Source organism: Syngnathus floridae, chromosome 11, assembly GCF_059516105.1.
Source record: "Syngnathus floridae isolate MCC-2025c chromosome 11, RoL_Sflo_1.0, whole genome shotgun sequence".
NCBI lineage: Eukaryota > Metazoa > Chordata > Actinopteri > Syngnathiformes > Syngnathidae > Syngnathus > Syngnathus floridae.
In genome coordinates this window covers 3,675,981-3,702,371 of record NC_142423.1, presented here as the reverse complement: position 1 = coordinate 3,702,371, position 26,391 = coordinate 3,675,981, and the positions used below count along the sequence as shown (strand labels likewise).

At 41.3% G+C, this 26,391-nt stretch overlaps 1 protein-coding gene across 8 annotated transcripts in view; it reads right to left on the bottom strand.

Annotated features, from left to right (window-relative positions):
- The window catches only part of acap3b (ArfGAP with coiled-coil, ankyrin repeat and PH domains 3b), a 35,692-nt gene that overhangs the window by 2,671 nt on the left and 6,630 nt on the right, over positions 1-26,391 (bottom strand). For 2 of the 8 annotated variants that reach the window (XM_088389019.1, XM_088389021.1), the window contains exons 2-24: positions 17,971-18,028; positions 15,203-15,322; positions 14,868-14,921; positions 12,661-12,719; positions 12,367-12,550; positions 12,168-12,212; positions 11,959-12,054; positions 11,695-11,769; positions 11,100-11,111; positions 6,986-7,098; positions 6,835-6,886; positions 6,617-6,717; positions 6,297-6,408; positions 5,983-6,215; positions 5,609-5,678; positions 5,345-5,439; positions 5,053-5,273; positions 4,869-4,961; positions 4,627-4,719; positions 4,319-4,542; positions 4,136-4,245; positions 3,931-4,041; positions 1,913-1,974 (exon numbers count right to left, since the gene is read on the bottom strand). In XM_088389019.1, the coding sequence (XP_088245145.1) occupies positions 1,913-1,974; positions 3,931-4,041; positions 4,136-4,245; positions 4,319-4,542; positions 4,627-4,719; positions 4,869-4,961; positions 5,053-5,273; positions 5,345-5,439; positions 5,609-5,678; positions 5,983-6,215; positions 6,297-6,408; positions 6,617-6,717; positions 6,835-6,886; positions 6,986-7,098; positions 11,100-11,111; positions 11,695-11,769; positions 11,959-12,054; positions 12,168-12,212; positions 12,367-12,550; positions 12,661-12,719; positions 14,868-14,921; positions 15,203-15,322; positions 17,971-18,028 (2,393 nt within the window). Of the gene's footprint in view, positions 1-17; positions 1,975-3,926; positions 4,042-4,135; positions 4,246-4,318; positions 4,543-4,626; positions 4,729-4,868; positions 4,962-5,052; positions 5,274-5,344; positions 5,440-5,608; positions 5,679-5,982; positions 6,216-6,296; positions 6,409-6,616; positions 6,718-6,834; positions 6,887-6,985; positions 7,099-11,099; positions 11,112-11,694; positions 11,770-11,958; positions 12,055-12,167; positions 12,213-12,366; positions 12,551-12,660; positions 12,720-14,867; positions 14,922-15,202; positions 15,323-17,970; positions 18,029-26,391 lie in introns of those variants that run through there. The other 6 variants (XM_088389017.1, XM_088389018.1, XM_088389020.1 and 3 more) reach the window with 4 other exon arrangements.

The following is a 26,391-nucleotide window of genomic DNA, read 5'->3' as shown; positions in this document are numbered from 1 at the left end:
TTTTATGGGTTTATCACCTCCTCCTCACCATAAAATGCAACAATGAATGAAAGTCCGTAAACTAAATACATTTCTTTCCATAAACTCAGAAAATCTCTCAGTGCTGAATGCTGATTATTGGATCGTCAAACGTAACGTAAGGCCTTTCCACATTCCGAAAACGTGAAGAAATTGGGGTTCTACGACTGCTATCATCAAGATACGATCAAAAACACTTTTGTCTCCGAGTAATATTTCAAGACTAAAAAGACAATCATTAACAGAATATAATAAACTGCATCAGTGAATGCATTGCACGGCTCCTCTGGGAAGACAAATAAAATAGACAAGCGGAGAACAGACGATAACTTGAGAAAAGAAAGATTACCTGAAAACAAACTATGACATAATAAAATTATAATACTGAAAATAGGAAAAGTGCACAGTATTAGCACTCAAAAAAATGAAGCATTGACTATTCTTGCCAACGTTAACAGCCTCTCTGTAACGTCTCTTCCTGTAGCTCGTCACAAATTATTTTCTTGATTCAGTATTGTTGTGTTTTCAAATAGAAAAATATTGTATTGGCATTATCCTTTTTTTTTGCAGTTGTCACCGAGGAACTATGTTGAAGTTCGAGGAGGAGCTTTATTAGACAAAAATGCTTTTCTGCCATTTGAGGCAACCAACGGCAATTACAGTATTGACCTTTTCGGTCTATTACTGTTTTTTGCTATTCATCATCCCCAGCGAATGGCGGGGGAAGGCAATATTCATTTTAAATGATTACAGTCCTGCGTAATAATAAAAATTCAATCATCATATCATCCAAAAGAAAAACCTCAGGCACAGTTTTTAGCAGCATGTCTCTATGGCAACTGAACGAAGTGTTCAGTTAGCAATAGGAAATACATATCTGCAGAAACTGAGTCTGCCTATATCGTAACATAACCACTAACTATGTTGATGATGTCATTTCATTATCATTAGCACCATTGCAAACAGCTATAATAATGCACAAAATGTCCGCCATAGTAGAATTGGTTTGTAAGGCCTCTGCCTTTATGTCATTTGTTTCTGTTGTATGGTATTGATGATTTCTATAATTAAAAATGTTGGTATTAAGAAGTGCTTTAATTGTGGATGAAGCCCTCTGGACTAAATGCACAGACTGACACTAGTAAATAAAGCAAGCAGCAGGAAGAGACGGCGCATTACTCTCTTTTGTATTTTGTCAGCTAAACAAGCCCAAAATTAAGTTTGAACAACGACAGGGCTTGGCTGACAAAATCAAATTATGAGGTTGACATGAAAAATCCATACTTCATTTTAGCGAGAGTTTTTTTTCTTTTACAGAAATGTATTATAATGTTATATTCAGTCCTCACTCTACAAAGCAGACGAGGCTTTCTCCTCCTGAAAGCGATGCAGTCTTTTTGTCACAGTTTTACTCTTACATCCCTCCCAGACACCGCTTTATACGGATTTTGTTCTTTCATGAATGTTAATCGCCTCATCACACGGTGAAGCACTTATAAATGAGACTATTTACACCTCAAGCTGAGGAGAAATGGTTCGCTCTGGGTTAATGCCGCCACAGTCCTACCATGAGAGGTTAAACCGCAGCGTGAGAGGATGTTAGCAGAACACCAACAAGCAGATGTCATTTGACTTGGTGTGATGTGGCTAGGGTGGAATGGTGAGCAGAAACTAGCAGAAAATCTGAGGTGCATGAGGGCAGTTAAGCCAGTAAGAGTTAGAAAAGGTCCTTCAGGGGGTTTGTGTTGCCCGTGAGCCTCAGTCTAGCTGACATCAGTGTCTAGAGGAGAACTCTATATCTAGAGAGGCTAGAACTCCTCTATGGTGAGGCAGATGAACTCTTGGATGCACTTCCTGTACTGCTGCTCAGTAGGGCTGGTGCTGGGGTATTGACCTGGTTGTCCCAGGGGGGCTTCTGCCTCTCGCATCTCCTCATTCATCCGTGCCAAACGCAGGCTGGAAGGACAGACGGGACAAAGACCGACAAATGAGATGAGCATTTGTTTTTTTCCAGCATTTGCTTCATTTCTTGTCATATCCATCTATCCTCTATATTTATATGTACATTTTATTTTTTTTCAATGACTGTTGTCCTTATCAGGATCGGAGCGTATCCCAGCTGACTTTGGGCCCGTCTTGACACAAATCATTATTATATATAAAATTAATTGAATTAAATAACCAATTACTTAACAACGTAATATGTAACCTTGTTTACTAAAATGTATAGTGTAGTGTTTTAGTTTAATGATATAATAATTCATGCTATTTTCAGATCTTATTTCACCTGATTCTAATTTTTTTAACCAGTGATAAAACGATTTTATTTAAAAAAAATATATATGTACTATATATATATATATATATAACTTAAACTTTTTCCTCACCCCCCGTGGGTGGTATCTTTTTCCCTTCAAGCTCGGGTCCTCTACCAGAGGCCTGGGAGCTTGAGGGTTCTACGCAGTATCTTTGCTGTTCCTAGTACTGCACTTTTCTGGACTGAGATGTCAGATGTTTTTCCTGGGATCTGTTTGAGCCACTCCTCCAGTTTGGGGGTTACTGCCCCTAGTGCTCCAATGACCACAGGTACCACTGAAGTCTTAACTCTCCAGGTCTTCTCCAGCTCTTCTCTGAGCCCTTGATATTTCTCAAGTTTCTCATGTTCCTTTTTCCTAATGTTACCATCATTTGGGATGGCTATGTCAACCACAACGGCTTTCCTCTGCTCTTTGTCCACCACCACAATGTCCGGTTGGTTCGCCATTACCATTCTGTCTGTCTGGATCTGGAAGTCCCAGAGGATCTTGGCTTGGTCATTCTCTACCACCTTTGGAGGTGTTTCCCACTTGGATCTTGGGACTTCCAGTCCATACTCTGCACAGATGTTCCTGTACACTATTCCAGCTACTTGGTTATGGCGCTCCATGTATGCTTTACCTGCCAGCATCTTACACCCTGCAGTTATGTGCTGGATTGTCTCAGGACCTTCTTTGCACAATCTACACCTGGGGTCTTGTCTGGTGTGGTAGATTTGGGCCTCTATTGCTCTGGTGCTCAAGGCCTGTTCTTGTGCAGCCAGGATCAGTGCCTCTGTGCTGTCCTTCAGACCAGCTCTTTCTAGCCATTGGTAGGATTTCTGGATATCAGCTACTTCAGCTATGTTTCGGTGGTACATCCCATGTAGGGGCTTGTCCTCCCATGATGGTCCCTCCAGCACCTCATCTTCCTTTGATGCCCATTGTCTGAGACATTCACTGAGCACGTGATCCGTTGGGGCCTTATCCCTGATGTACTTATGGATCTTGGATGTTTCATCTTGGATAGTAGCTCTCACGCTCGCTAGTCCTCGGCCTCCTTCTTTACGGCTAGTGTACAGTCTCAGGGTGCTGGACTTGGGATGGAACCCTCCATGCATGGTTAGGAGCTTCCGTGTCTTGATATCTGTGGTCTGTATATCTTCCTTTGGCCACCGTATGATTCCTGCAGGGTATCTGATTACTGGTAGGGCGTAGCTGTTAATGGCTAGGGACTTGTTCTTGCCATTGAGCTGACTTCTTAGGACTTGCCTTACTCGATGGAGATATATATATATATATATATATATATATATATATATATATATATATATATATATATATATATATATATATATATATATATATATATATATATATATATATATATATATATATATATATATATATATATATATATATATATATATATTTACAATACATCAAACAGTTAATGAACTAAACTAATAATATATTTGGACTGCAAAGTAACCCAGCTGAATTAATGCAACGAGAAGTGTTCAACGGCCCAGATGAATGATTGAGAATGGAATGGTCCATATGCAAACCCCTGAGCTATCCTTTGCCCAATCCTGGAAAAAAACGCGAGCTCACTCACAGGGTGACTATGTCTGCATTGGCGGCCTGCACAGCAATGCTGAGCGGGTCGTAGCCCTGCTCGTCCACCTCTGTCTGCGACGCACCTCTCTTCAGAAACAGACACACCTGGCTGCAGGACAACACAAATACGAGATGCTTGAAGTATGATTATTCCCTAATTCCGGGAAGGAAATCACTTAGTGACACATAATACGTCCTCATACCCAGTGTGTCCCAGGTAGGTGGCGTGATGCAATGGGCCTCTCCCCCTCATGTCCCTCTGGTTGACATCAGCTCCATTCTGAAGCAGGAACTCACAAGCTATCAGAGAGCCCTGACAGAGAAGTACACATTAGAAATGCTGCTCTCAAAATCCCCCTCCCCTCACAAAACAAAGTTCTCCTCACCCCCATTACGGCCTGTATGAGTGGCGTTTTCCCATCCTCCTCCTCACTTGGAGCGTGAACGTCTGCGCCGTGAGCCAGCGCCTCCGCCATGAGGGGCAAATTGTGCAGACGGGACGAGCGGTGGAGCAGCGCGCCGGGATGGATCTCCCTGGGATCCTCAGGGTCTGATGGTACTTCCTGTTCAATTTCTACCTCACCACTGGAGGACTCTTCTGATTCCTCGTCTGGTGGCAACAAAAGTTCAGCTTGTTGCAATGCAAATGACAATTTTAAAAGTCACGTAAAAAGAGCAGGGATCCTCAACGTACCTTCTTCGGTGACGCTGTCCACCACAGAACCAAACACCAGGATGTCGGTGCTGCCGTCAGTGCTTCCTCCCAGGCCGCTGTCGCTACTCAGGCCTGCGGGGCCAAACCATGCCAAACCGCGGACACGTTAATTATTACATAAGATACCTCGTCGTGCGCCATCTTTTGATTTCACTTTTAATACGTTTAGTCAAAGGGCGGGCAACGTATGGCCCCGCTGGAGTGATACCAAGTGCACTTACTGCGAGGACCCGAGCCCGTGTCAAAGTACGAGAAGAGGGAGTCCAGCTCATCCGGACAGAAGAGGGAATCCCGGCGAAATTTGGCTGCCGCTGCTGCCGAACGTTCACAAGAGTAAAAGACTCAAGTTGGTTTTGAAGTGGCTCATCATGACAAAACAGCCACAAGGCTTGTTGCCCAACTCACCTGCTGAGAGATTGGCAGGTGAGGCACTGCCGGGCTCGTAGCGGTGATACTTCCTGCGGACTTTGTTTGGCGCCCGGACCGAGCTGTTGTGTCGCTGGCACTTCTTCACCGTCCACGGTCGGGACTTCCTTTCACCTTCCACCAACGCCTCACTCCCGCTCATCTTCTTTAGGAAGCGTTTCTCCACATATTTGGACTTAATCCAGGCTTCTTTCTCCTGTCTGGAGCAACAAAGTGGACGTTCTTTAAATTTGTTCATGATAAGTAGTGATATCCCCGTTCACACACTGACCTTGTACTGGATGGTGCGGGCTTTTTTACCCCAAGTTCTTCACAGGCTCCCTCATAAATTTGATTGATCACAGTGTTGCCTAGTTCACACATCAGCTGAACACAAGAGCAAGAAAGATGGGCGTCTAAGAATGTCACTCAAATAATAATGCTCGATAATGCTAATCCTCGCTTTGCTTGCATTTACCAACTTTCCCACTTAGAAAATTGCTGGAATTTCGTAACTCGAAGTTTAATGAACAACACAAACAGAAGAACGACTTACCTTGAGTAGTTCTGGCTCCCATGAGTCAAGAGTCAGTGATCGTACTTTAGAGCAATGGACGCCGAGACTCCTGGAAGAAAAAGTTGAATGCCAAATGAGACTTTTTTTTATTGTATTGGTCATTTATTTGTAGGTGTCTTACTACTTTAATTATCTTACATCTTTATCTCTGAACATATCGAAATTGCACATTAAGGTATATATAAAATGAAAGAAAATGACTTAGTTTACCCCTTTAGAGCAATAATAGCATAATAGTGCTAAAAGACCTTCTTGAAAAAAAATTATACATAAAAACCGAATGATTTTTATTACTATGCGTTGAGTTTATCTCACAGTTGGGACAATTTTTTGCATAGAGTCAGAAGGTGAACCTGTGGATCCCGGAGCACTCGATGCACAGCAGCACTCCGAGGTTGATGGAGGCCCAGCAGGGAGCACTCTGGCCGCAATCACAGCACAATTCATTGCCCGGCAAGTTCTGCACCCTCTGGAGGAGGCCTTCACCACCTCCCCGAACTGCCTTATCTGCCCTCTCCCCCCTGTCCCTGGGCTCGCTGGCTGAGTCGATGCTGCTAGTGGAAGGTGAGGCTGTGCGATCCAGGCGCTATGGAGACAAGGGATACAAAAAATATAATTACAGTTCAAATATGTGGCTCAGAGTTAATTACACGGCCCTGATTCATACCTCAATGTAGTAGTTGTCAGCGATGTCTTTATAAGCTGAGGCAATGCTTGCTTGAACCGCTTGGATCCAAGCCTGTCTCAGTTTTTCGGACTCAGCCTGGAGCATGCAGCTTCTACAAGGGGATGGAGAGCGACTTTTCACATTCCACACAACTGAACTGCTATTAGTTGAATCATAATGTGTGTTTTGTTACATGAGTTGAGTTAGAGATGGAGACACAATGTTAGGTTTGAACATGAGATGACTCAGCAACGAAATTACTTGATGGTGACTTGTGACGAAACTGCGTGTTGGGCCACACTGTACATATTTACACTTACTTGGTGGGTGAAACCACCTCGAAACAGAACCTCCTCTCGTTATCTTCACACGGTTTGACGGAGCACAGCCTCAGGTCCTCCACTACCACCGTCAACGAGTCCTGTTATTGGAGGAGAGCAGCGTCACAGTTAGAATTTTAGTGACAGCTTGAGATCAGAATTCATCTTCACAAAACTCATACCACTGAATGAGATACATTCACAAAGCCTAATTGTACCTTAAGTTTCTTTTGGTAGACCAGCTGGCTGTTCTGTATGGAAAACCATCGCCTTGTGGGGAGAGGGGGCATGAAGTTAGGGGAAATTAAACCAGGTAAAAGCAAAGTATTGCAGTTACCATCCAAAATTTTCAAGTCAGTCAGGCTTTACCTGTTCCAGGTCTTAAAAGCATTGCTGGCTCTCTTGAAGAGGTAGCCCTCCATGACGACACCATTGGGAGCATCCACATTGAACTCCAATTTGGGGTCATCGTAGGAAAAGTCCTGTGGAGACATGTTGCTTAAATTATGTATTGCTCAAGTTTGGAATCAAGTTCCTGACTCATTTGTAACGAGTGGCTCATTCATTAAACACTGCTGATGGTTTAGATTTTAGAGAATAGATAAGATCGTATTTGGCGTCTACGTTTAGACGACTTACACGCTAATTATATATTGAGAAGGAACGACGCAACTGTCGGCGACAGTGACTCCATTGTGAGAGTTGGGTGACTCAAATGACAAGTGAACTGCTCAGTTCAGGTGCAGTTTCCATTGTGCAGAGGTGAATGCCAGGCCATCTGTTCCTCAGCTTACCTTTCCATATTACCGCACAGTCTGTGTCTTTCTATTTGTCAAGTCACCCTCTCAGTTTCAACGCTAAGATGCAATTCCACAGAAAGGGAATGAAATCCGCTGCAAGCCACTTGCTCAAAGAGGGAGACGACAAAAAGACGGGAAATGAGATCCATAAAAGACAGCTCCGAGGTCATGTTTTCCCTTTGTTGAGGGCTTCTTTAGACAGTTAATGTGATTGGATGATCACTGAACAGTTGCACAGCAAATAACATTATAGACATTTCTGCCCAGGCTCAGTACAATCAGGCTACAGTGACAATAAGTCACTATAAAAAAAAATTAAAAAAATCATACAAATTTGGATAATAGTACTACAATACCATTCCATAGACAGCAATGACAGAACAAAACAAGTCGGGTCAGGTTTACGAGTTTTCAAAACAAGAGCAGGTGACGCAAGCGTCAACCAAAAGGATTTCGCAATACTCCCACTATTACAACTACAGCTAAAGCAAATAACTTTTCTCACCAGTGGATAGCTCAGCCGTCCAAGAATCTTCATCTTTACAACAGTGACTTCCAACAGCATGTTACAAAAAAATTTTATCATTAAAAAGTTATATTAAATAAATAAATAAATTAGAGTTGTCTTTCTGAAGAAATGTGGATGAGGAAAAAAGGTATCTTAATATCGGGAAACTAGCGCAGCCCTCATCCATTGAGACCAACGGCAGCCCACTCGTGTCGTTCCTCAACCTCCACGCGCTGGTCTGCACACTGGCACGCCGCGTGGAAGCGACACGGGTGCTTCATTTGCATACAGCTGTGAGGTCTCGCTGCCCCCGTGACCCCACCGCGGCTGCCGGATCGGGGGGATCAAACATTTCATCCCTCCCTTTGTCAAGCTCGGGGCTACATCCTCACTTTTATGGTGGAGTTGGCTTTCCATCTGCCCGTGGAGGTGACAAGTGTTCTTGCCTAATCAAGCTGATATTATGGCTCCCCCAGCACCGGCACGGAGCCCCCGCTTCCCACCTTAAATCAGTCGCGACCTGAAGAACGCAGCACACAAGTTGCACAAGGGTAGCGCACCACAAAGCTGCTACGGAGACATGTGACACGGTGTGATATAAAACAATTGTTTAAAAGATACAGGAAAGTGGGGGAAATTAATATCATATTCCATGTTACGATAAAGATTATCATATTAAGGCACTGAAAGAGTCTCATCTCAATAGTCCACCACTAAATATGCGACCAAGTCAATTAGTTGTTACTGTCATTAATCTGCATCAAGTATAAATGCATATTGCATTTGCTTCATTTCACCAGGCACATGTGAGAATTAAGAATATATATATTTCACTTTGCAAAGAACTAATGTTTGATTTAATTATTATAGTTATTGTAACCTAGCTGCGGAAGGTTTAATCGATTCATCCACAACTAATTAATTACTGAATTAATTGATCATTTTGATAACCAATAAAAAAACAATTTTAAAATCGTCACAAAAACAATTTGCCAATTATGCTATGGGCTAACAATTGATTATTATTTATTATAATTGCTGCTGTTTGCAATGGTGAAGAACTGCTGTGCAGTTACTTTGCTTAACTTCAGGTGATTTCATATATTTGTATCATCACCAACTATCATTAATGTTGTGGCGCCTGATTGCATTTTCACCCTCTCATTTGCCAAAAGTCACTCTGTGCAATTTCAATCCAAACATTTGTTTTCACTACCCGCTTCGCACACAAAACAAAGTCGTAAATGCTGGAGAAATGGAGGCAGAGGAAAGTAAGGCAACAATCCTCTTGGGAGCCACAATTAAGTCGCCTGTACACAAAAGACGCCCGTGAAAGGACAGCAGGGAGGAGTTTAGAACAAACGAAAGGAATAAGCACCGATTTTGCACAACAACAAAAATATAGGGAATAGCATGAGGGCGAAGGCACCTGCCTTCATTCCCTCACCTGCACCCTCGTTTACAACTTGTATTGTAGTCTTTCACACCTCACCCTAATTCAACTTCACAATCCTCTCGTCTACTGCATTGATGTAATGGCCATCAAAAAATAGCAGCTTTCATCTATTATTCACAAAGTCGGCTGTCTCGTGGCTTCCTGGAGTTTAAAAAAAAAAAAAGAACTTTTTCTTTATGGGGGGAAATTGTGTCAAAAGACTTGTGGCGAACATTCTCTGCTGCTTTTCCTCAATTTCTTTTGCAGATGTTTCTCCCGCCATTGTGTCAAAGGCACTTTGTCACAGGCCACATAGTGAGCTACAACTAGTGAAAATAATGAATTCCCTCATATATAAACGCCAGTGGATTGTTTACTACGTGCGCTAATATCTTCAGTTGCGTTTGGCTATGATGAGAAGAAAGTGGGTTAAAACTTCTCTTCATCTCTCCAATGACATCTCATCCACATCTGAGTGTCAGGCCAGCTGCGGTACTACTCAGAATAACAGTCCCATTCCCGCCTCGGTCGTAATCCCAATCTGTGAGGTTTAGCGGGATTAGTCTTTGCATTATGGTGCACGCTGACAGCTCAGCGCAGAGCGGCTCTTTCAGCGGACAATCCGATTGATCGATTGCGGGAAAAAAAATAAAAAGGGAATAAACGATCATGCGGAATCACAACAAAGCCTGTGAGTTGACAAAAAAACAACAATGAGGGGATTGAAACACCAAATAAGAGGAGGAAACTAAAGAATGCCACATTTTTTAAAATGAAAGTGAAAACAAAAAGCTCAGACCACCTACTGTTCGATCTGCCGGCCATGACTGGAAATGAGCAACACTAGTCTAACTTCTTTCTGGCTCAACTAATTTCTTCCTAAAATAATTTATAGTAATAATTCTATGTTTAATTATCAATGCCAGCAACAGGCAAGAACAATTAAATACCATTAAATGGCAGAAGGTAACAAATCTGTGAATCCACCTGTTGTCATTCATACATGTCATGACTTGCTGCAGGAATATTAAATTAAATATAAGATTATGATGATATCAGTATTTTTTGTGCTATTTTTCTTGGTGGTATGCCATGAGATGAATGTAAAATATAAGCCTTGGCTCAATAAAGGTTGGGAAACACTGCCTTGACCTTACTATAATACGCTCGCTATCACTCACTTGGCTGTCATTGTTAGAGTTTTAGGAAATGCAGTGTGTCCAAAATTTTCATCACAAAGACAAAATTATGTGTGTGCATGCGTGTGTGTGTGTCTGTGTCTGTTTTTTTTTATTTGCAAAGTAGAACAGATTGAGTGACTGATCTATTCAGAGCAAGTTTATAGAGGGAGCCACAATGCGATGACCATAAACCTGAATCAATGGGTTTGTTGCAGATGGCGTGTTTATGTCTGTGTGTGTGAGCGGGAAACACACACACGCGACCGCCAAAACAGGCAGACATGCCAAGTGCACACAGACATGCACACATGTTCAGTGAAATCACACCGCCAAACAATAATAACCCTAAAGACCGTTTCATTGGGAATGTCGTGACACAAAAGTACACATTCATCACATTGACTTATATTAAATTCCTTCAGACACAAATTAAACGCTAACACATTTGTAGGCACTAAAACGTTGTATTATCCATCTGTCGGATATGTCTGCAGAGATTCATGTGCCGAGACGCAAAACAGCTCAAGTCATGTTTAGTATGAAGGCAAAACAAACTCACCTGCATCAGAGTCTGAAGAAGAATGCGACCGATCGAAGGCAGAGGGAGACAAACACACACATTAGATGACATTGTGATTTTTCAAACAGCTTAGATGAACAGCCTTGTTCATCAAGTTTGGCATTAAGCCTTCCCTTGGCAGCTAATTTTATGTGAGGGATGGGCTAAATCAGGCCAAAAAACAGAAAAGTTGTTGGTATCTACTGCCCCAACAGATGGATTATCTCTGTGAGGCATCGCCAAGCAAACAATAGCTTTAATTCAGCGGCTTGACCCATGAAATATATCAAAGTGACTCCATGTGAGCTGCTTTTCCCTTTCAAGTTGACCAATTAGCTACAAAAGAAAGTGAAAATTGAGCACAGTGAGATGAGGAAGAATCTGAAATTCTATGGAAAAAATCTGTAGTATGTCTGACGCCATTTAAACATATGGTTTGAGATTTCAATACTCAATAATTAACACATTGTAAATGTTTAACAGAAAAATCGAATTTATAGTGGTTGACAATAAATAATAATCATAATAACAACCACACTAGTATTAATAATAAAACAAAAGGCAACCGAAAGTTAAAGATGTCTTGTTCTCTCACCCTTTGCTGGATGAGCGCATGTTTATGCTCCAACTCCCTCTTCTCCACCGCTGAGTCGATGACGAGCTGATCCAACTGCACAAAGCAGAGCGGAGCGAATAAGATGGAAATGGGAGCCAAATTAAGGTGGAACATGAAATAACCGCCAGATGCTTTGACATCTGGAAGCAGCACGTTCAAATAATAATGGAGGAAGGGTTGCTAAAAACCTTATTCAAAGGAGTTCTGTCATGTGCGTGAGCAATAGTATTTGGTTTTCCTTACCTGGGCAGCCAGCTTTTTCATGTAGGGGTCAATCTCATCCAGAATGTTGAAGCCTTGTTGAAAAAGTGTATACTGGGCACGCATGAAGGACAGCATCTGTACAGATTGAGAAGCTTCCACTTGTCATCACAGAAACATGCAGTTTTTTTTTCATACAAGCAAGTTGAGCAGTATCGATGTGAAACTAAGGAAAATAAATGTGGGCTCACCGCATCCAGGATTTCAAACTTCTTCCTGGCCTGAAGCACATTAATCTGTTCAGGAAAGAAAACAAAACTTTAATTTATGTATCTAATGAAGCGATTGGTGGAAAAAGTGCCAGTGTTTCATGCATTTAGATGAACTTGCTGTGGATCATTAGCGCTACCTTGTGGACACTTTTTGTATGGCAGTATGTATGTAGCCCACCTGTAGTACGTAGTCCAGGGCGAGGTGCCTGAAGGCTTTACGGCTGAGAACGAGAGCTTGCGTGGCCTCCTCCGCTTCATGGACCTTGTTCCTGGGGGCTTGGGCGTTCTTCACCTGAGCCAGCTCCATGTCCTCTCGAACGCGATCAAACTGCTTCTTGGTATCCTTGAACTTGCGCACGTCACTATCGTGAAGAAGCATGCAACACATAAATCAGCGTATTTAAACTCACAAGACCTGAAATATTTGATAGGTATAATTTAGGCCAATAGGAAAATCCAATGGAATGCTTACTCTTTAATGAAAGCGTGAAGCTGTTGCTTGATTGACCGCTGAGCTTGATCAAATAAAATCTGTGGAAAGAGAAGACAGAGGACATAAGATACCTGTTGCCATTCACACAAAAGAATAATAGATTTTTTTTTTTAAACTAAACCGACCCGGTCCCTTTGTGAGTAACTTGAGACTTGGTCTAAGTGCATTTTGTCACATTTCCGTTTGGTGGTGTGCAATATTTATTTTTCTGCACCGCTCGCTCAATGTCATTGGGAGACACAAGCTGTAGTTTCTTGTATAACCACAAGGTGGCGTTATAAACTTGTATCCCTTTGGAAGTAACTATGCATACGTATGGGGAGGAGACGTGAGGTAGAAAAGGCACAGGAACAATGTCTCTCTCACCCAGGCAATGTTATCTTTATAAATGCTGCTCTTGTGTTGGAGCTCATTTGATTGTGCAGGAACAGCACAATCATATTAGAAATGCATTGACACCGTACCGTCAATAGTTAAAGTCCTGATGAATAATCATATAAACAACCGTGATAACTGCAGAATTGAAATGTTCCAAATGGTGGGAAAACAGCATGACAGGGTAACTGCTGCAGTGAGTAACAAGTCAACAAGCTAAGCTTTTATGAGTTTGTGGCTTGACAATACAACCTTTGTTTACCAAATAACACTCAATTTTCCATGTTGTCTTGGACTACTCGTGTTTCATTTCCTGTTTTTCTAACAAAGGTCAGCAAATAGGTTATTAATCGGTTATTTTTTCATTGTCTGACATGATAAATTCAATTTGCATCAACAAATTCCAGTTACAGGACAATTAGTGCTGTGCTAGGAATTGCTTGGTACTTTCCACAGTGGTGAGGTTGCCAGCCCACCCTGAAATCTAAAGCAGCTCCATCAGGCTCACTCAAAAGGAACACCAGTAATCCAAAAGTTCCACGCAAACCTGCTTTGGATTATGGTGTCCTGTTGGGCGTGACCCCCACATATCATCATGTCGACTCACGTTGCCTTGAAACATTCGTGTCACGTTCAAAGACCCTCCCTGTTTGTTACTATGGACGTCAGGCAGCAGGCCAAGCCTGCACAACAGTTGCTGACAAGCAAATTCCTTATGTTTAAGTATGATAAAATATAAAAATTAAGGCAATAAATACATGAATTCAGTCAGTTCCTCAACTACTTCAAAAAATGTGAAAAGGGATCAGTCACAAAGCCGGCCATCTGGATTGCACTTATTCGAGCAGTCAAAGTTATTAAAATTTTGGGACACTGTAGTTAAATCCGGACCATGTACAAGGTTGGAAATATGTTATCATAAAATATTTCAAAAATGTTTTTAAAGATAGAGAGGGTGGGTGAGTCTCTATCTGCACCATTAGCATGATGTGAGGTTTCAGAAAAAGGGAGAATAGGCCTGAAGATGGTACACAGAGAACACAATTAGGCACGTAAGCAGATGACGGTCGGAGTATTTTTGTCATCACCAACCCCATTAAACCCAATGTTACACCAAACACAAAGAGTGATTAAATCAAACTGAGCTGATAGATCCTCTTGTGTTCAGCACACATTGAGTTGATTTGAAAAGCTTAGAGAGGTCAAATGGGATTGACCCTTGGGGAATTGAGTCAAAGGGGAGAGAGATACAGTTGAACAATGACAGTAGGACAAACATTTTTTATTGTTGCCTACTTGCCTACGTCTGGGTTTTTGAATTTCATTTGTGATGCCCTTCAAGCGTATACTAAAAACAGAAGCTGCCAAGGCCAGAACAATGTCACGAGAGAAGAGGCAACAATGAAATCGCGAGGTGGGGAAGTCTATTAGCAAATGAGGGAGGGGGGGAACAAAACATAAAAGCCTTCTGCGTGATTAAAACATAATAAAATAAAAAAGGGAACCTCATGAATACAAGCAGCGGTATGCAGAGCCACCTACAAAGCAGACTAATCAGCAAATCTGGTTTCTACCTTATTATTAAAAGATCCCCGTACCATTTGATGTGTGAATTAATTCCTCTACTTTATATCGGCTCTGCTGTGTGTGTGTTTTATGCAATAGTGAGCCCACTCGAAAGTGAATGTCTTGGCATCTTAAGAAGACATGGATGCATTTAATGCTTTTTTAAGACAGCAGACAAAAATGCTCCTTCGTGTTTATTCGTCCGGTCTGGCTCAAGTCTATTGTAAAAGAAGAACAGTTCTCACCATATGGTAGTTGACGATCTCCTGGAGGCTTTCGCCACACTTTTCAAGGCAGTCCTACAAACACAAAAACATTTTACATGAAGCAAGCATCTGATTTCATTTCAAGATAACCCAAAAGACATCGAGACACCCCGACGCTCCCATTTTCTGGGAGCCTGGATGTCTCCATGTCTAGGCAATACTTGTTTATACAGCTCTACTTGTTTGATTCACGTGGGGAACCGCCGGAATGTCCTGTTCGAGTCAGAGGGATGCGAGGAAGACCTCGACCTACATTTGGAATTTGTATGTTTGTGTGCCCGACATGCTAACAGAAGTGACAGGCGTTCACTCACCGATACCATCTCTTCTTTCTTGCATTGCTGGGACAGGTCCTTGATGCCGTTCACAAAAAGCTTGTTGGCGCTGACGTAGGCCCTGCCGGCCTCGATCATACCGCTGCATAACTTCACCAGCTAAGAGGAGCAAATACAAATTTGGACATTTTAAAAACCCATTGAGGATGTGTTCTATTTAAAAAAAAAAAATGCGACACAGCGATGATAATAATAGTCGCAGCGATTACATAAGTCAAAGAAAGCTTAGGTAGATTGGCAGTTGCAAATAAAACACAAATGTGGTCAATTCAATTGTTTTTTTAAGTGTTATGTAAATGAACTTCATTATTTTTCTTCCAAATGGCTAAATTGACATTTGACACAAATCAGGATGATCGTCTAAGTGTAAATAGTACATGCTTAACATCCTGAACATTCCATCTTACATTCTTTTAAGGCACTTACTTGTGCTTGTCATTTTAGAGATGAAGAGTCCCACAGAGACACACTCGTAAACATTTCTAAGCATACTTGGGTCAATCGGAATGTTTCTTTGCCAACATTTTTCAAATGCTTTTTTTTTCTCATTCATTCAACAGAACTCATTTCCGGCAAACTGAACAGCTCATGTCAGTAACTTTATATAGATTGTTTTGACATTTTCAAAAGTGGAACTTGAGTCAAGTTACATATTGATCATACATTGCTGCGCTGTGTATGGCAAACAAGCTATTTGTGATTTATTTTCTCAATTATAAACATGCAATTAATTTTATAATGGTCGTATAACTTTGGACAAATAATAAAAATACAGGGCGGGGAGGCAAAACAAATAAAACAACTAAAAAAACAGAACCCTCCCAACAAAAGATGTCGATTGGGTAATTCCACACGGAGAATTCAGGCAGTTAAATAACTCAGCCAAATGTTCCCATCACAAGCTAAATCCCAAACAAGGGAGTCGTCTTTGAGGGTGTAAACATGTAAATTATGGGGTGCAGACAGCTAAAGAGTGCAAACTATGCATTCCCACTTTGCGGGTAATATTACGCACTCGAGTGGCACAGTCTTTAACACTTGGAAAGAGTGTGTTGCCGAGAACTTGCAAGCTATGCAGAGGAAGGAGTGAATAAAACATCGCATCTCGTGCAAACTCTCATCAGCATCAGCCAACGTGAGGTCACTGTAGTTTAGTGGCAGCTTACAGATAAGTAAACATTGGCCACTTATGGAAGAACTGGTGAGACACGTAAGATGGAATGACTAACATGTATGTATGTATGCATAAGTAATACCAGCATCAGACATAAAGCATTAATATTAAATGTACATTAGTCAATTTTATGTCTGAATCAACACAACAGCAATTCCTGCCTTGCTCTTTCACAACATATCTGCTAGTCTAGTGAGTTATCTGACGGGGGGGGCAATGTGATCTCATCGCGTGCTGCACCGAGCCCCCCAGGGTCCGAACATGGCCATTACAGGCACAGTATATGTGTCAGCTTGTCAACAAATGGGCTGAAAGAACCACAGGGGAGTCACATCGCTACATCTGCTCAAATCGGACCAAATAGGTTGTGTTAATTGACTGACACTGCAAAAATGTAATGGAGAACCTTCAAACCATAGCAAACTGTAAAATATGTCAAAGTAGAAGCAGATTTGGTTGTTGAAGGACACATGAGAATATCAAATTTATCAAATTAGGCAACTACAGTGTAATTCATTCCATTTTATTTAGATTTCTATGCTGTCAGAATACACCTCAGGCAGTGTAAGGACCCCCCGCTGCCAGAATAAATGACCCAAATGGAACCTCAAGTCATCATTCAAAGTTCAGTGGAGGGATCAAACTTGCTTGGAGCAAAATTATGTGATGGGGTGGATGTGATGTGTCACCCACCAGCCTGCTAATTTAACTGCTGCGGGAGACATTTAAAAATTGCAAATGTTATTGAAGACCAAATTCATAATATGACAGGCAAACTTGAGCATGATTGAGCTGTTATGTCTAAAAATTCAAGTTGATTTCACGCAAAGGCATATTTGGACGGACAGGAACAAAAAAATGAACGTCGACTGCCATTGCTGATTTATAATCACTTGGAATAATGAAATGTCCGACCAACAAGTTTTTATATGTCTCTGCGGGTCCAAAAGTACAAAAATAAGGTTAAGTAATACAAAAGTGTCGTGCATTCTGGCATCATATTAAATTATCATGACAAGAAACTCATGATGCAGTGCAGTTAATACAATCTGACTCAGAAACATCTATTGGTTTATCAAAAGAGACATTACCTCAGCTCCGAGACTCCCAGGGGAAAACGAGCCATGTATTTTCACTTTACATAAAGCACTAAATCATATTAAAAGCGCATGGCAATAATGCAGAGGGAAATGTATTCCCAATGTCAAGTTTGTTTAACCAACCCAACAATTATTTATGATCATTTTTATATTAATTAACATTGATCTATTTTGACATGAACTAAAATTGCTGACACAGGCAAAAATGGCAGTGGAGCAACAACAGGCGACTGTAATGTTTCTATATTGGACTCCAACGCGTGCACTGTTGTTTAGCTACGCGCGAGCCAATTGGACATAGCACAGCACATCTGGTTTTAATGGACTGATGCAAAGAAAACCAATTCAAGTTCACACATCAACTAAGCACTGATGACATTTTTCAGGGAAGCATTATGATTCAGTCAAAAGAAAACATATTTGATTTCGTCATCTGTACGGGAGTTGGGGGGGGGGGGGGGGGGGGTCCATACCTTGTCCAGCTTTGCCTCGATCTCCACCACGTCTGTCTCCACATCATCAATGCCGGCCCTGAAACAAGAATAAACTAAGTTACTGAAATGATGATGGACTTGGAGACACACACACAAACTCAGACTTATGAGTGTCCAAAAGATTTATAATATGGACAAACTTTTTGGACATGACTGAAGGAAGTGAAAGTGATCAATGAATTCATTACGAGCACTATCTTTGTACTTTATTTAGTCTACTGTAGTGATGATCTTATGAGAAGATCATTTTTCATCAACCTTTAAATTAATCTTTGACAAATGAACAAACACTGTGAATCTGACTAAAGACTTTTTTTTTCATCCCTGCTGTATAATAAGATGCAACCAGACACCACACATCATGCTTGCTCAGACTTTCACATTAATCCCAATGATTAAGGTTAGCGGTAATGGCCCAGCTGTAAAATCAATGAATGACATCATGCGGAGGGTAAGGATCCGAGTTTCAGGATTCATAAAGTAAAAACAAAGGCAAAAGGAATATGTAGGTGTTCTTTAGGATTCAGCATCTAGTATTTCAAGGATAACAACACCAATATGCAATCATAATAAATCATAAGGCCTCACAAAGGTCTCACAATAAAACGTTAGAAAAGTAAAAGTATCAACATTGTTCAAGACGTGCTATGGTTTATTTGAATTCCACAATGACAACATCAGCTGAAGCTTATTTGGATCGGATCCAGCAAGAGTTCAGCGACACACCCTCCGTGAGCTGCTGGAACAAGCCCCTCATAACAGCCAGACCCCTTGGGAATGGCGATGATCTCACCATGAAATGGCAAAGCCAGACTCATCTGCAACTCCTTCAAACCGGGCAACACCCTCATTGCAGCAGACTTGGAAAAAGCCACACTTGCAGATACATTTAAATGTCTCGCCCAACATTGGAGCCATCCAGAACAAGAATGCAGGAATGCTCTCTCACCTGTTCCAAAAAAGAACATTGATAGAATTCCTCACTCACAAAGAAGACAAAGTGTTGATCCAATTTGTCTGAGGAACACACTCCTGACACAGCAGGGTGAGCACGTGTGTGGTCTCCACAGGAGGTATGTTGCGTGTGTATGCAGATGTCCGTGCACGTCGTTGCACTCGACCACCATTGCTGAAAAGCGCAGCCGACCATTCAACCAGCACTCATTTGCCTTTCTCCAATCAATCACGTGCACATGGTGTTCCTTATAGCAATGTCAAATGGCAATTCGGTGCGGGGGGTCCGAGGATAAGCTCATTAAATCAAGCATCACGCACACCACACTGTCAATGAGACGTGGTGGCCAAAATCTTAACCATGAGGCCAATGCAGGCATCCCTCAACGTGGTTTGTGTTACAGCTCCAACACGTCCACAAACACACAAAGTACACTATGAGAGTTGTCAAGCTTGCCATGGTTGAACACAAAAAGCTTTTTGGATGGAAACGTGTGCAACAATATACTGGAGGCAATAAATGTCAGTTTGTCCTCAAAGCAGACTTGACTGCTGATGTATGTCTTTGTTTGCAATATGGGATTCAAATCAGGAGAATGACTCTCAACGTTAATACTAAAAACAGAATTAGCTGCAACTTTATCAAGAATAGTTTCTACAAAGACACTAACGGTCAGTTTTTTTTCCTCTGCTTAATGTGCTACATGTGAATGCCCCAGTTCCTTCTGAATGAATTTAGTGTCGATCTTTTCTGCAAATCACTTCAGCATTGACTAAGATAGTTCTCCTACTTAGTACTGCATTATACTAAGCGATGCTTGTCATTAAAAATATATGTACAGTATTTTCCGCACTATAAGGCGCACCTAAAAACCTCCAATTTTCTCAAAAGTGCGGCTTATAATCCAGTGCGCCTTATATATGGACCAATATGGATTCGTGGATGAGGACTAATTTATTAAAGTAAGCTTTACGTGTTTATTTTGTGTGTTGTGTGACATTAATGTTTGAGCAACGTTAATTTATTGATATAGTGTTATTGTTGTCACTATTTCGAGTGTTACTATATTGTGATTGGATACACGTTTGAGCAACGTTGAGTTATTCATTCTATGCGCCTTATAATCCAGTGCGCCTTATATATGGACAAAGTTTTAAAATGGGCCATTCATTGAAGGTGCGTCTTATAATCCGGTGCACCTTATAGTGAGGAAAATACGGTAATGTAAATATTGTCATTAATAATATACATGTACAAATATATATTTATTATTTTATATATTTATATATTATAAATATATATTTATTATTTTATATATTTATATATTATTTATATATTTATACACATTTAAAAAATATGTATATATTTAAAAAAAAAAATTAGAAACTATCAGGTGTGTACCTAATGGGGAAGCCACTTTAAAACACAGCTCACCCTCACGCCTGTGTCCGCTGTGTGTGGACATACTGTATGAGGAACAACCTCAGGCTTTGAACAATGATGATGCAGCCGGCCAGCCCAGTCAGAAGATGAGTGGGGGATGGGCACATGCTTGTTGCCAGTGGTAACATACAGTAGAAGGTCTAACATCATCGGCAATGGGGGATGGTAGGGTTAGCTTCACGTGCCCTCGCGCCACGTGCACTCTCGTCAGACCCAACAACCATTCGCAATCTATTCTGGTCCCACCACTGTGTGTGTACGTACTCCTGCAGGACGTTTGCGTGGATATCGTTCTGCATCTCTTCACATTAGTGTACACACACACATACATTGTGTATCTTGCAGTGGAGTCCACTCGATGTGTCACACAACATCCCATCCACATCAGCATCACTAGAGGGACAGGGGCAGCAGGAACAACAGGCCCTCTGATACCAGTTAAGCTTGGACCCGGCGGGCAAAAAAATACTCACATGCAACAGGACGTCAGCCACCACATGTGACGATGTTGATTAGAGTCGGCCAGTAAAACAAACCGTAGTCAAAAGAGAAATGTAGAGTTTCCATCTGCCCTAAAAAACAAATGTAGTGATGTATATGCATTATATTATATGTATATATATATTATTTCCAATAGTCTGATGTATAATCCCTGCAGTTTTAATCTGTCAGTATTTGTGATCTGACTCAGCAGATCAAGATATATTGGGCAGTGACCTATTTTCTTTAACAGACATCAGGTGAATGGAGAGCAATTGCAATCTCTCTCGTACGTACACACACTCATAGAAACACAAATGGATCAGGAGCACAATATGACAGATGAAGCACACGCAAATTAAATTCAGGAATCATGTCTGTGTTAGACCACAGTCAAAGACTAGCCCAAAAAAATAAAAGCACACACACACACTCATGCCAAACATCCTCATTTATAATTACACACTTTGATCCTCCACCCGCAAGTTCAGACTGAGCGCACGTCAAAATATCTCCTTCTCGGAATTCCAAGTAGGGAGGCAACCATAGCAACCGTTCATTGACCCAAATCACCATGGCAACAGGCATCAGCATTACTCACGCTTTTTTTTTTTTTTTTTAAACTGACCAATTTCCTCTTTGTCTGACTTGATTGTACTTGAGCATCTCCCCGCCACTCCCTTTATCTTGCAATAATCTCCGTGTGTGCATACAGGATTTACTTTCAAATCACTCATCCGTAGCCTAATTGCTTTGTTTGCTGATATTTAGCACAAAGTGAGCAGGTAGAATTTTGATGGTTAACGTAACAACATCCCATCCTTCATTTCTTTGTCTTGCCGTCACATTGTGAAGCTCAGAACACACTCAAAAAAGATTCAACTACATCTTTAAGATTGACCTCCTTTAACACATCCCATAATTCTTGGTGTGCGCACTTTTTAGCATGTGAGTCTGCCTACAAGATGACAATGAAACACAACAGCAGACTCATTTGTACATTTAATTGGACCATTTGTGAGGTCAATGCACAATCGCCACACCATTAAAGAGCGCACAAACGAGCTCAGTCATCATCACAAGAGCCTTCAATAATATTCCTCACATTTGGAACACACACCCGGCCTAACACGCTGCCTTTTGACATCAATGGCGACTAAAGGCAAACACTGGTATCTTATGTGCGGCTTACAAAGATGCCTTCACTGCCCCCCCCTCCTCCATACACACAACAAACATCACACTCTTTCCATGAAAAAACTTTGAGGAAGATACTTGTGTGCCATGTGATTTCATCGGAAGTCATGAGCTCCATAAATGAGCATATTTCAAATATTCCTGAGAATGGGGATAATGAAAGCTGTAAGAAAAAAAAACATTCAAGTTTCCCATACTGAAAGATCTTTTTTTTCCTTTATTTCCTTAGCCATATTTATTATTCACACTTTCAGTACATTTTCCTCACGGGTGCAAACACATCAGTTTTAAAAAAAAAAAAATGAAATGCTCATGGACGCTTCCACTAACAACCTCTTTGTCTGCCTGTTATATTTCATTTTGACACATTATTTGTTCAGTAATTATAACGATTTAAAAATGTATTTTAATGGCCTGATCTGTCAGATAAATAAATAAAAAAGTACAGTTTCACTATTGTTTATGACGCACTAATGTAAACATAAACTGTCAATGGGTAATTTATGAGACGCTTTTAATGATGCAGTAACATAACTGAACAAAGAATTAACGCAAGTCCTGTAAGTGAGAAGACGCTTCCTCTGCTGTTCCCTGCTGCACTTTCGATGAACTCAGTGCATGTATAAATATTTCTGGCAGAGAACATCGAAATGTGGAAACGTCATTATACCATTCCAGAGAATGGGCCAGCAGGAAACGTGTTGGAAGGCCTCAGAGCGTGAAGGGGTCAGAAATGATCCTTCTCAAACATATTCTGACGGCCTTGCAAGCCAGGTGCCACTTGTGTTTGTTGGAAAGTGCGACACTAGCTCGCTCTTTTGTGCCAAGACAGGGGGGAAGAGATTTAACCAGGGAAAAGTCCGACATGACTTCCATTATCTGCGCTGTCAACGTGCGAGTCAAAAAAAGACACAAGGGAGTCATGAAATGACAGTAAAAAAATGATCCGCACAACAAAACACTCCAAAGTTCATTCAAGCATGCATCTACCAACTCCAGATGCTTCCCAAAAGTGTGCTAACGGAAGAACATGCGAACGTGCGTTTATGTTTGAATAACAACATCAATATCGTTTTGATGGGACGTTGGGAAATTGGGAGATCAAATTCTGGTGGGTCAGCCAGGACACATGTAGAATAGGCGCCAGTGTCTCTGCTAACCTTGACACAATCAGATATTTTGTGACTCTACTGATTAGAAAAAGAAAATCTCAATTAGCGATGGTCACAAAAAATGTTTGTTTGAATTCTGTCAATTATGTGTCATTTTTGTTAATCTCTTGAATCATTATTTTAGAATAAATCTATTCCACCAACAGTCTCTAGTTTTCTGGCAAAATAATCAGTTGTGCTGACAGCGGCGTCAAAACAGAAGTTTAGAGCTTTTATTTTGTTTTCTATCACTTCTTATTTTAGATGGCTTGTACAGTCAATGACAAAGCTGCATCGCCCCAAGTCTTTTATTTTATTGTACTGCTCTGCTTTTTCTCGAGCACAGCATGGCAACTCATGTTTAATGCACATTGATGCATTTTCTATACCGCTTGTTTGTATTGACTTTGGGCGAGAGGCAGCGTACACTCTGTACTCATCGCCAGTCAAACAGGGCACAAATAGACAAGCAACTATTCACACTCATATTCACAGAAGGAGAATTTAGTCTTCAAGTGTGCTAAAATGCATATTTGAAATGCTACCCACAACCCACTGTGCTACTGTTTAACGCATATAGTTACAAAAATAGATTTGTCGATTCATCTAATGTTAATTTCCCCGTAGCATTCCCTTACTGCTAGTTTCAACCAGTAACAGCTGTGGCCCAGGCGGAGCGATGACTTCTGACATTGAAGCACAACCAGCTCAAAGGTTTGATCATGTTGGGTCACGCTGCACTCACACACCCAGCGGAATGTGGCTTTGCATCCTCGCTTAGTCACTTACCACATACTGTAAACCACTGCCCACGCCACCGTTAGAGCAAAAGCTAAAAAAAAAAAAAAAGATGCTATGACGGCAACTAGAGTCAAAATTCAGAAATCATTCAAATGACAGCGTGACCTTGCGAGCAGTCAGGAGAGTTAATTTTTTCCACGGGTGTGCTATGTGTGCAGGCATCAGAGGGGCTTGCTGATTCAGCTCAAGCAGTTGGCGGTCAAAGAAGAGCAGCACGTTAAGACCTGCACTATGGGACACATCCAAACCGCGTCAGCCATTAAAACAGAAATAAGACATTCGGACACCCCAATAAGACCAACAAACAAAACCCACAGGGGAAAATATACAAAAAAAGCTGTACAGTGCTTAAATGTACTTGAAGACTAGCCGAATGTCAAAGCCCCCACCTCTTTAACCTTCACTGAGCCCCCTGCGGCCACTGAGCATCCGCCCAAATGCACAATGACGCAGGCGGCATGAGAATCGAAGAGGAAAGAGAAGACCCCCTGCGGTGTACACTGTGAGCTCCCGTTCCCAGCAATAATTCACTTCTGCGTTCTTAGCATCTCTCCCGCCCACAGCCAGCTGACGGCCTCTTATCGCAAGAGCTAGTGGGATGTGTTTGGCTTGGATGGAAGCTCACAGGAAGACAAACAAGTACATATAGAAAGTCAAATCAAACAAGTAGCCTGTAATATTAATGTATGTATGCATGTGTGTGTGTTTCTATGTGAAGACCACAGTCGTGTGTATTTTCTTCTATTACATTTGTTTCTTCGTGCCACACAAAATGTTCAGTGTTAGCGCCAAATTGATGACTAAGCCGTGTTAACACTCCCACATGCTTTCAGCAGAAAGCCAGAAAGAGAAATGAGAATCCCTGACAACAGCGCAGAGTTGCCTGTACATAAAAAGAAAACGTCACAGTTGTCAGTTGAATATCTGATTTGTGGTGATCAAGTGCAGGAGTTTGGATTCGAGCCACCAAAGCGACACATCTGTTCATATTCATACTGCGAACATGCAGGAAGTGCAACATTCTCATTTTACACAACTGTCCATACGAGAAGTAACCAAATCCTCATCGCACTTCAGTTAGTTGAATAAAAATTAAAGTGCACCAGTTGGATGAATGAAAATGGGGGCAACAGCTTCAATGGATGCTCGATTCATGAAATAATCTCTAACAGTTTATTTGATGCATGAGTATGTATTTAAGGGGTCACCTGATAAATGTTTGTCTGATAGTTCCATAAAACATACGCTCACGCATTCACCACTCTTTATCTTGTGAGGAAGGAAATGGAATCTGCTGAAGGGGCCACACAGAATGGCTGCGCAGAGATCTTACAAAGCACACAAATCTCATCTGACATAAACATTTACACTAAAACAGCGGTTCGGATTGCCTCTTTCGGTGGCGGATGTTCTGTTGGGGTCTGCGAGATTTGCCAATTCATCCCGTGTAAAGTACCTCCTGAGACACTGAGGATAAGGTTACGAATCGTTTAGAAGATTATTTTACATCTCAGGACAAAAGAACAGATTTGCACGACAAGTGCAAAGCTTTATGTGCATTATTGTTTCAAAATGTTTCTGCCAGTTTGAGATTAGAGCATAATTTGGAGTAGGCCAACCAAGTGTTGTCATTTGTAAAGTCTTGACGTGGCTCCAAAGGCTGTTAAATTGATATCTGTTTGTAATTGCTTAATCTTGCTCTCTCTCAATATGTTGAAATGTGTTTGTATGCTTAAAGACCCAAAGAAATCTCAATTCAATGAGATCCAGCATGCACATAATGAAATGTTGAAAGCGATGAGCTTACATTTGGCATCGATCTGGACAACATTTTCCAATCATGTTTGTCCTCAAAGCCTTAAAAAATCCTCAGTCTGGGCGCACGTTGCTGTCTGTTCTTGTTTAGACGGAGGGGATCAGCTGTTCTGACAGATGACACTAAGTCACCATAAATGGAGCAACAACATTCCAACTATTCGTTTTAATTGCAGAAAATGACACGTGATGGAATCTGGACCTTCTGTGGTTGACAACTAAGTGCAAAATAAAGACTTTAAAATGTGCTTCTATGCAATTCTTTCCCCAGTTGTGAGATACAATGAGTTTTTGCTCTTTGGTCCAAAGTCAACTTCCAGTGGCGGTTAGCGTGAAATTTATGCTTGTTTCACACAGACATGATTCTCAATCTCCTTCCTCTGGAGCCAGGAATCTCTCGGACACAACCTGCTTGTTCATCCAGCTACATCTGGCTGGTCCAATGGGACATACACATTGACTCATTGGCTTTCCCGCCATGACTCTGCACACACATACCAATGGAACAGAATAATACTTCCTGCCTGGACTCAAGACAAACTGTCCATTACTGATCAG